Consider the following 10,524-nt stretch of genomic DNA (forward strand, 5'->3'; position numbering starts at 1 on the left):
CATTTACTGGGTTTTGACAGACTTGCATTCATGTCATAGAAAAACATTGAGTAAAATGTCTTTCATTTCAAAGAGAGAACAAAGAAAATACATGTTGACTCCAATCTTAGTATCTAATTTATAGTCATCTATTGTCATCTATTTAGGCATAAATCGCATTTATAAACAGGATGTGGGTTATCGATCTGGGTCTTCAGTTGCTGAGAGGATACGTGCTTTAAGTTCAGGTAGCAATGGACATGTCCATTTGATCTCTAACTCAACACTGATGCTCTAACAGGAAAACAAATCTGCAAACAACTTGGCATTTGTATGTTATGAGAAGTTGATTCAAGTTCTGTTCGCTCTGTCAGGATTTTAAGATTTTCCGAAGGACAATATGTATCATCCTTTATGCAAAGGTCCTACAGTAAGGGCTGTCTAAAGGCTAACATGAGGGTAAAGAATAATGTGATGATTACTTTCACACATCAACCCAGTTTTAACTGTCCATTAGATTCTGTGGTATCTGTGGTTTGTCGGGGTCCTATCCGCCCTGTCAAGACCTATTTTTCCGATAATTACCAGCGGACAATACATTATCCCTTAACATACTTAACAGTGATCCGAAACAGAATGTATGAGGGAATACCTTTATTTTTTTATTTATTTATTGTACATGTACAATGACATTTGAAACTGCATACATTTTATCTATCCAAAAAAATGCATAAAACATAAAAAATACAAATCTCTAGATTTGATTCAACTTAATTGTCAAGAGACTAAATTAAATTAGCCTCCAGAAGTGCAAAAAAAGCAGAAAAGTGCAATATGTGAACAGTATAGGTAGTGCAGTATAAACAGAATACACAGTATATGACATATAGTGCAACATAATATGCAGTTAAGGAAGTGGTATGGCTTACAGCAGTGGCTCTAAACCATTGCCAACTCATGCTATATTGCTTACATAGTAAATTAGCCCATTGCCACTTAACATGGCCTATTTATTTCAGTTAGACTATTTTTATACTGAAAAGATTTGAAAATCATGAAAGTTTTACATGTTAAAAATTACAACCACTACACAAACTAAATTGTGATACACCCCCTAGGGAGCCGTACCGCCCCCGTTGAGAAGCCCTTACAGTAAATATATATGCAGTGCATTAACAGTAACAATATAAGAGCAGAATACATGGATCTGCCGTATTAATATATTTGCTGTCCAAGTATCAATCTCACATATGACAAGCATGCTAACATCAGTACAGCTGAGATTTCCAAAAAAGGCAACTGGCAACTAACCATGTGCATAGGTAATTAGCATACAAACAAGGCATGTTACATGATGACTGGTGGGTACCAAAAGAGGAATACTGAGCTCTAGCTATTAGCTATTAAACATGTGAAGTGCTTGCACCTCAGTGGACATTCCCTTGGACACTCAGTGGATGTGTCCAGCACCAAAGGGCATGGGATATCAAGTACCTTGAAGCTCTTAAGTAGACATTTTGACTGTATTTTGTTAATGCTATCACAAAGTTTTGTTTTTTGCTCTCGGATATGGAAGGGTTCAGTCTTTGAGTTGAATCTGAAGATGAGCTGCCATCAGTTTGATATAGATTTTCTTTTTCTATTTCAGATTTTTGTGAACGGGTTCAAGCTGAGTTGAATCGAAGACGAGGATCAGTCATCAGTTGGGAGACCTGTATGTAAAAATGAGTAATGAGCAAAAGTGACCATTGAAAAGTCAGTAAGACACAATGCCGATTTGCTAAAACACAGACCACAGAATACCTTTTATGATTATATCTGCCTCAGCCTCGGCCGCGGCCCTTCCTCCTCCTCACCCACACCCCACACATGCAGCCATAACACATGGCAACCAATCAGTACCCCAAGAAACAGCATGCTAGATGTAACAGTTGCAATCTCAGCACAATGGTGAGGTGGTGGGTAATCTGTGAAAACAGAGTTTACAGTTAAGGTCTTCTGCTTTTAATGGATACAGTGCTTGTTAATTCACATTTGACACAAAGTTGATCTTACCAAAGACAGCAGACTTGTTGAAAGTCTCACTGTGAACTTCACATCGACACGTTTTACTGTTGTCTATTGTGGTCTTAACCAGGACACTCATCTGAACTGTTCCGTCTCCATTGGGACGTGGTCCAGTGTGATGAACTCCATGATCAAGAGGAACCCCATCTTTAGTTAACTGGATGCTGACTCCTGATAGGCTGATGCCCGTCACATGACATTGTAAATATGAGACAGTTTGTCCTGCTATGGCGTCAACAATTGTGTGAAGCTCCACACCTACAATATAAGGTAGAAAAGTATTTAAACACTGCTGGGATAAAAGCTGGAGTGTGGTGTTGAATGGTCTAAAAACAGTAGTTGTCATTTTCTAATCCTCAAATATGCATTTACTCAATCAAAACATGGACTAACAAATCCAATCAATTGCAGCACTCCATATACTGATATACTAAAAACACCCCATGACTCCACGCAATAGCCAGACAAAATCATAACAACATAGGACAGGGATAAAGCCTATACTGCTAACCAAAAGGTCTGTGTGAATCAAACATGCATCACACCAAACCAATTATAGTAAAATGTGATAATCAAACTCACTCTACTCTCTATATGCAAGCATGAAAATACCCAGTGCAAATTGAATGAAGGTGATCCACAAAAGTCAGATCAGCACTGACGCAGATCTGGTTAGTTTAATTAATGTTTACGTCCTGGACCCCATTTGGTGGCCATTTGCTCCCCCCTATCCTACTCAAGAGTGGGACACAATACCAAATGGTAATTATTGTAACACACATGTTTTGTCATGTTTCAGATTACTGTAATGTACCTGTGTGTGCATCATCACTGGGCCTTGCGGGTAGCTTCTTCTCCAATACAAAATACAAACTATTGCCAAAAGCTTTGTAGGCATTATTCATGAAGAGCTCTCCATCCCACTCTGCTGCTAAAGGGTTGGCCTCATCAGTCTGAGCCGTCCATTTAAGAGCACTGGGGTCAAAGGTCAGGAAGTCCTCTCCATTCACACCCCACTCATCAAAGGACTTTCCTGAGCTGCTGATTAAGCAACCTCGACGTCTTTGAAGAATAACTGGAATGGTTTAAAAACAATAAAAAATTTTACATTCTTTTCTGTTCCATATAATTTTGAGTAAATCAAAATAAGCAGTTATGAATAATACACTTAAAGGGATATTCCACCATATGGGGAATTGTACTCATTACACATGGGGAGTGAGTACAATTCCCCAAATGGTGGAATATCCCTTCAATTGCCAAATGGATCATTTTTTATTTGACTTACCTGCTGAAACAGTGATTGTCTGTTTTATCTTCTCAAATGAACCAAAGTGCTCATCACACTGACTTTTACACTGCTGGTGTCTTTCCTCCAGTTCCTCTTGGGTGAATGCATGTGTTACCCAGTCCTGTTGTGGTTGATCTCTCAGTGTTGGGCTGTTGCAGGTAAATATCATGTGTCCATGGAACAGAGTTGTCTGCTGAAACTGCAGCTTGCCACCTGGGCCATGATGCACTGTGTACTGGACCTCCATTGTGTCAACATCTGGAGGGGGGCACAAGGAACACACACATAAGAGGATCGTTTGGCAGATTCTGTAATTGTGTGAGAAGGGCAACTACAACCAGTTCCAGAACAGGCCAAGTTTTGTCAGAGCTTTGGCTAACGTGTATAACTAACATTATATTATAGGCATTCCTAGGCAAGGGAAAACCAATAGTTACAGTTCAGACCAATATCTGTGTGTAGCATATTATGGATTATTTATGTGTATGGATTATGGATTACATATATCTCTATGTGTAGCAGGGAGGGCCAAAGTTAACACAATGGAGCAGAAACCATTATGATGGTCCTGCTAACACCTGGACACTGTTTTGCTGACCTCTGTTTCGCTCCACTGTCCTGTTAGAAATAACTCCTGCATCTTTCGTGTTTTGATTATCTGAGTTCTATTTGAACTTGTTTACTTTTGCAGAGGTCTTATTGTCTTGGCCTCTATAGTGCTGGGACCGGTACTGTATTTTGTTTGTTAACCTGATTAGTTGATTGTCTGTGTTTGTGTATGTGTGTGTGGCTCCATTAACCCTGTATTTCTTTTCCCTGTGCCGAAAGTGGAGGTGCAGCGTTCCTTTTACTGGTTGTGATATATATTTACCCCCCTTGTGTGTGTGATCAGTGAGAGCACATCAATGAGTGGGTGACCCCATATGGACGCTCGCTGACCTCCCACTGGTCAGCCTCAGCCCTGTCTGTCCTCATTCACCTTCAGTCTGTGTGTGTTTGTGCACACATGCAAGTGTATCATAGTGTGGTATCATTGTCTGTTCAAACCATGTTAATAAAAACTTGATTTAGGCTTGAAACAGCTAAATCTGTTTCAGTTTCACATATCAAATGTTGGCCTGTGCATTTCTGCATTGCTTAAAACAAACACACATCTTATACCATTGTACCGTATAGTGTGTGACGTGCATGTACACTCATGCAAACACACAAACACATTTTTGAGGTTTTCACACTCTTTTCAATGACTGTGTTCTTTACTTGGATGGGAATGGGCTTTTTGTTCAAATGTATTTGTTAACAGGTGTGTATTTCCTTACAGTAAGACGAGTTTTGTTGTTGCTAGACAGCAGCAACAAAAGAACTAAAAGAGATGACAATGTCACTACAGTCTCATGCAGTATTATTTGAGAATGATGTACGTGACATCTGTCAGGCAACGTCTGCGAAAATAAGACCTGTGTACCTTAAAGGAAACAACTACGTGCAAAAATCAGTAGCATACGTGACAATTGTCAGACAGTCAAAGCAAGAGGTGGTGGAGACCAGCACAGCTGTTTCCTGTGTAGCACCCTAAGCTTTTTTTTCAGGCATTTGAGCTTTTCTGTGTCTAATTTTCTGTGCACAGACATGCCCAGAGCAGTAAAACTCATTTAAGTTTTGAACCCACAACTCTTCTGGATAGAGCATGCCTGCCCAGCTAATTAAGTACTACACTACTACCAACTACATAATGATGCATCATGCAAATGCACACAAACAAAGACGGACAAGAAATAAAAGACATGAGGGTTTAAATACACAGATCAGGATAAACAAAGGGGCACATGGCACACAAGGTAAACAAAGGAGACAGATTTAATACAAAACCAAGGTGCAGGCAGGGAAGACATGACAATATATGTACATGTATATAGTGTAGTAGCATTTTTAGTGAGTCAATTTAAATCAGGTGACTTGCTTCATAAATGAAAACAATGAAATGCCCTGCTTTAAGATTTTAAATCACAAACCATTATGCCATGTGAAATATCCAAACAACAGACCATACACACATGAATATTGTATAACATTAACACATACTGTACCTGAACTCTTTGAGAAAGGAATGTAGATCAGTAGACCTAAATAAATCCACATTGCAGCTGCAGATGAGTGTGACCCTTCAAAGAGGAACATGTCTGTCTTCTTTTGCATTTGCTGATCAGATCAGGTCAGCTTGTTCAAGAAATGTGTATGCAATCCAATTATTCCTTCAATATTGACAGTTGAATTGATGTTATAAGCTCAGCTGTGAGAACACAAGGACAAATATCACATGTTGTTGTTATTACTAGCCTACTCTATGCTTCTGACGCAGAAAGTGAAAGTGCCAGTCGCATGTTCAAAACAAGACCTTTAAGGTTTAAAGGGACACAGTCACGTGTAAAGATCAGAAGCATACGTGACTATTGTCAGACAGTCAGAGCAAGAGGGAGAGGTGGAGAGAAGGAGTGGGGACCAGTACACACCGAAAAACAAAGAATCACTTAATTGATTGTATCATGTGTACATCGGTTGCATATGCAATGGATCTGTTGTGGTTGACACAAACATTCATGAAAAATGAACCAAATTTGGTGGACTTGTGTGTTATTGCTATCGCTAGTCCGAGACAGAGCTCTAACCTAGGGTGTGGCTTAGGGACTCTATAGCGCCACCTAATGTGTTGTCTGTTGGGGTTGACACATACATTCACGAAAATCAATCAAATGTGGTGGGCTTGTGTGTTATTGCTACCACTAGTCAAAGACAGAGCTCTGGCTTAGGGTGTGGCTAAAGGACTCTATAGCGCCACCTAGCGCTTCGTCTGTTGTGGTTGACACAAACATTCACAAATTAGTCTTGAGCTTGTGTGTTATTGCTGCTGCTGGTTAAAGACAGAGCTCTGGCCTTAGGTGTGGCTCAGGGACTCTATAGCGCCACCAAGAACATTGTCTGTTGTGGTTGACATGTACATTCACGAAAATGAACCAAATTTGGGGGGTGCACATGTTGCTTTGTTAGATTCCGAAATGTCACAGGTCCGCATGCACCACAGGTGCTCTGGCCCGCCACCACCGCTATATTTATAGTGGAATCCTCTTACTCTCCATGTTTGGCCTTTTTTCACCAACTTGGCATGCTCTAAAACTCTTGTAATTTGGCCGCTGCATGTGGAATTGGTAACACTACTCAGAACCAAGGCTCTGGCCAAGAGTGTGGCTCAGGGACTCTAAAGCGCCACCTGGCACGTTGTCTGTTGTGGTTGACATATACATGCACAAAAATGAACCCCATTTGGTGGACATGAGTGTTGTATTAAACTTTTACATTTAAACTATATAATGAATCTTAGAAGAATGAGTTATGATTATGATTTTTGAACATCATGTTATTTTGAAACACTTCTCCTAGACGGTTTTTCAAAATCATGTCATATCAGCAGTAACATGATCTTGAGGGGTTGCCCAAGAGTAATTGCAAACAGAATTTTTGCAGTATATTGAAATGGCCAAGGTTTAAATTTAGGCGTCTTTTTGTACCATGATTATCCTAGCAACCAGCGTAGCAACCACTTCATATAGCTAATTAAAATACAAGTAATTAGTCATTTGAAAATACAAAAATATCCACACAAGTATTTTTTTATTATTGTTTCTGAAAGGTCAAAACACCAGTGGTTATTATTACAGCAATAGAATAATAATGGTCCATGAAGCAAAGGCACATTTTGAAAAATAGGCTAAGATGCACAATAAAAGCAAAAGCACATTGGATATTGTAAGACCTTATCGGAATTGTAATCGAAACTGTATTTCAAATAAATCCAACATGGCCTTTGCTGCCAGTATATGAGACACACTGAAAAAAATGCATTTCTTGTAGCAAAAACACAAATAGGAGAAATGTAAACTAGTCATCCACTTTCAAATTGGGGAAGTAGCAAAATAAGTTTCACTCACTCCAAGCTAACTTAACCAACTGTACCAGTTACATTACCCCATAGCACTAACACTCAATTCACAAGGGAGGAAGCATTTTTTGAATAAACACTGAATTATGTCTTCATTGTCCTTCTGTTAATGCAGCATTTTGGCATATGAAAAGCCACAAAATATATATATTTTTAAGTATGCAAGTATTATGTATTTGAAATACTCTAAATACAATTTCTCAAAGTATTTTGTTACAAACTATGTTTTTTTGTGAAATACAAATGTCAAAATATGCTAAAGTAAATACTTAAATATTTCAAATACATCTTATTAAAATAATCACCATGTCTGAACTTAATACAATGATAAACTAAACAAGATACATCAGCTAGCATGGCCCACTAGGAGTTAAACCAGCAATTTGTTACAGAGTTGTTTTAAGGCAACATGTTGAGAGAAACATTAGCATAATCATCACTTTTATCTGGCATCAGGATCAGCAACAGCAGCATAAGCATGCAGGGTAGAGGAAATAGCTCTTTGACTTAAAACATGTACACAGGTTATTACACAGCAGGTAAATAGCATGAATATAACTAGGATCAAAATAGCCATAGCAATAACCACTACCCCACAAACCTTACAACCATCCAAACCAAGTGTTGTTAGCCTCTGGAGGTGGGCGGATAACATCTTTCATATGGTGTATGGTATATGCTCTGTTGTTGGTTTCATCAGGAATGTAGATACAGTAGAAGGTTCCCAGCATTTGACAAACTCCTTCTTTCTCAGCAGTTGTAATGTCCATCGCATGTCTGTTTTGCAACACGCCTTCTCTAAGGGGCCACTATATCAGACAGTCCTTCCTCAGTTTCACTAGTCAGTTGTAACACAGAGTATGCCAGTTCATTGATTTTATTAAGAGTGGCAGCCGTGCCATAGCCGTAGAACAAGCGCCAACCTACAGTAGCTGTGGGTGCAGTCCATGGATCAGCTAAAACATACCCATTGTACCTGGGGGAGCTATGCTTGTGGCAACCCCCTTTGTGCTCAGTGCCCTTCTATGTGTTCTCAGGTGTACACTAGAGTATGTCCCTTGAGTAACGATAGCCAGATCACACACCCAGTACATCCCCAACGGGACAGCTGGGACTACGCTCTCTGATCACACACCTTCATGACTCCATGCAGGAACATGGAGGAACACTCAGGACAGGCAGCGTGATGAGAAGAGTTGGTTACACAATGGGTATCATATGAAATACATGAATTGGCACTTCACAGTCATAGACGCCTACATACATAATTCTGGTGTTACTGTTTGGTTCTGAGCATATACATATTTCAACAGGTAATTTAACATAATGCATTTAAGATGTTTTATGTTCATATACATTTGAGGAGGTATCAGGAAAGCTGTCTAATAGAGTACCTTTCTGCAACATCTGTCTTCTAGCCCCCAAATGGAATGCATCAGCTAATGAACAAGATTGTGATTAGCTTTGACAGCATCATGTGATAGGACACTGATGCCATTTCTTTTACATTAATGGAGAGCTACTCCAGCATCTTGATTTTATTTACATTTCTTTGTAAAGATGCCTAGTTAGACGTAGTCACATCGGTTTCTTTTTCTGTCAAGATATAGCTTCCACTACAGTTTTAGCAACTTCAGTTGCAGTCAATTCTACTTGTCGAGAATTGTCAGTAAAAGGCTGATCTATGGCACACCAATGTAACCTGACTCTCGCCAGATCCTTGTAGTTCGCTGGCGGAGCTACCAGGGTCTGGCGAGAGTCAGGCTAACACCAATGTGTTCCGGTATCACTTTCACTCACATTTTTTACAGTAATGACTGCAGCATTGGTATGAGTTTTAACAATGGAAAAACGACCAACTGTCTCTTTTCTGAGTCATTAAACTAAAACATAATGATAGGCATCCAAAATATATTTCAAGCCCTTGTATTTGACCAGGGCCACATATTGCAGGATATATACTGTTTCTCCTACCGTGACAACATTTGTGATGGTGCCACTACTGGTTCCAGTCGTTGTGTGGTTTCGGAAAAGTGTGCACAACACCTCCACTGCTAGAAGGTTCCTCTTTGTTGTAGAGGAAGTAGGCTAGTCCTAAATTCTCTGAGGCCGCAGGTGTCTTCACCAGGGTTGAGACGGGAGATCCACTAATAGCATCTCCCCCCTTTGTATCTGGACTTAAAGCCTCAGAGAGATGACTCACCTACTCAACCTCTTCTTACAAATCGTGCACTTTCTTGCAGTGTATGAGATGTATGTGACTCTTTCCTTTACTTTGACAGCAATCAGAGTGGAGAGTAAGACCTGGTAAGGCTCTTCCCACCTTTGATGGTAGGTACCAGTGCTTTCGATTGATTGAACACCATTCTGTTTAGATACAAGATGAACCCCATCTGAATTTATAACGAATCTATGAATTGTAATTGCTACTGATTTCTAAATGGATGCCATTTGCGTCCACAACATTAGATTAGATAGCCAAAGCGTGTTCCTTAAGTCTAAAGCTAAAATACATAAAATATATAAAACATGTAATTGTTATATTTTTTATCAAACTTTTATGTTCAGAATTTAATATTTTGATAACATTAGACATATTTATTCAGAATAAATGTTTTTTTTTTTTATCCTTTGGTTTGACCCGCCTCTATGAGGGGGTCCGTCAAGCTTAATCCAACCATTAGACAATAATTACTTTTTCATTACAGTTTAAAATGATCTTTCTCAGCAAATTAATAAATAATGCATGCCTGAGGTAGGCACATTTTATTTTTTTGGTTGGTGATTGTGTCTTTAATGCTGTGGATGAATTGAAAAAAAGTTCACTTTCGATGACAGTTTTGAAAATTTTATATGGAAAAGGCACCAGTTTCATAGCATGACCCTTTTGCAGTTTTTGTTTCACTAACACTAATTACAAACAGCAACAAATTTGTCTCCGTTTGGGAAAAGGCCTATATTTAGCATTGCCATCACGTCTCGACCCAATAAATTTGTGGGCCAAGTAGTGACACCGACTTGAGCTGTCACAGAATTTCTTTTCCCGGGGACTTTGAAATGTATCAAGTCAGTAAATTGTAATTCATGTATCTCGCCATTGGCTACTCGTATACGCGAAACGTCATTGGACATTTTTATACCAGAAGGGAGATCTTTGCGATTTATCATAGTTCTACATGCACCTGTATCACAT

The 10,524-nt window shown here is 39.2% G+C and overlaps 1 protein-coding gene across 1 annotated transcript; it reads right to left on the reverse strand.

The window, feature by feature from the left end:
- Positions 1–734: 734 nt before the first annotated feature.
- LOC134079047 (hereditary hemochromatosis protein homolog) lies at positions 735–5,662 on the reverse strand. The gene is made up of 6 exons (XM_062535216.1): positions 5,425–5,662; positions 3,335–3,595; positions 2,861–3,121; positions 2,035–2,304; positions 1,783–1,946; positions 735–1,691 (listed from the first exon to the last, which is right to left on the reverse strand). Exons 1-5 carry the CDS (start codon positions 5,531–5,533, stop codon positions 1,792–1,794), a joined length of 1,056 nt encoding a protein of 351 aa, XP_062391200.1. The 5' UTR covers positions 5,534–5,662; the 3' UTR covers positions 735–1,691; positions 1,783–1,791.
- Between the last annotated feature and the right edge of the window lie 4,862 nt (positions 5,663–10,524).

The sequence above is a fragment of the Sardina pilchardus genome, chromosome 4 (assembly GCF_963854185.1).
Source record: "Sardina pilchardus chromosome 4, fSarPil1.1, whole genome shotgun sequence".
NCBI classification, from domain to species: Eukaryota; Metazoa; Chordata; class Actinopteri; order Clupeiformes; family Clupeidae; genus Sardina; species Sardina pilchardus.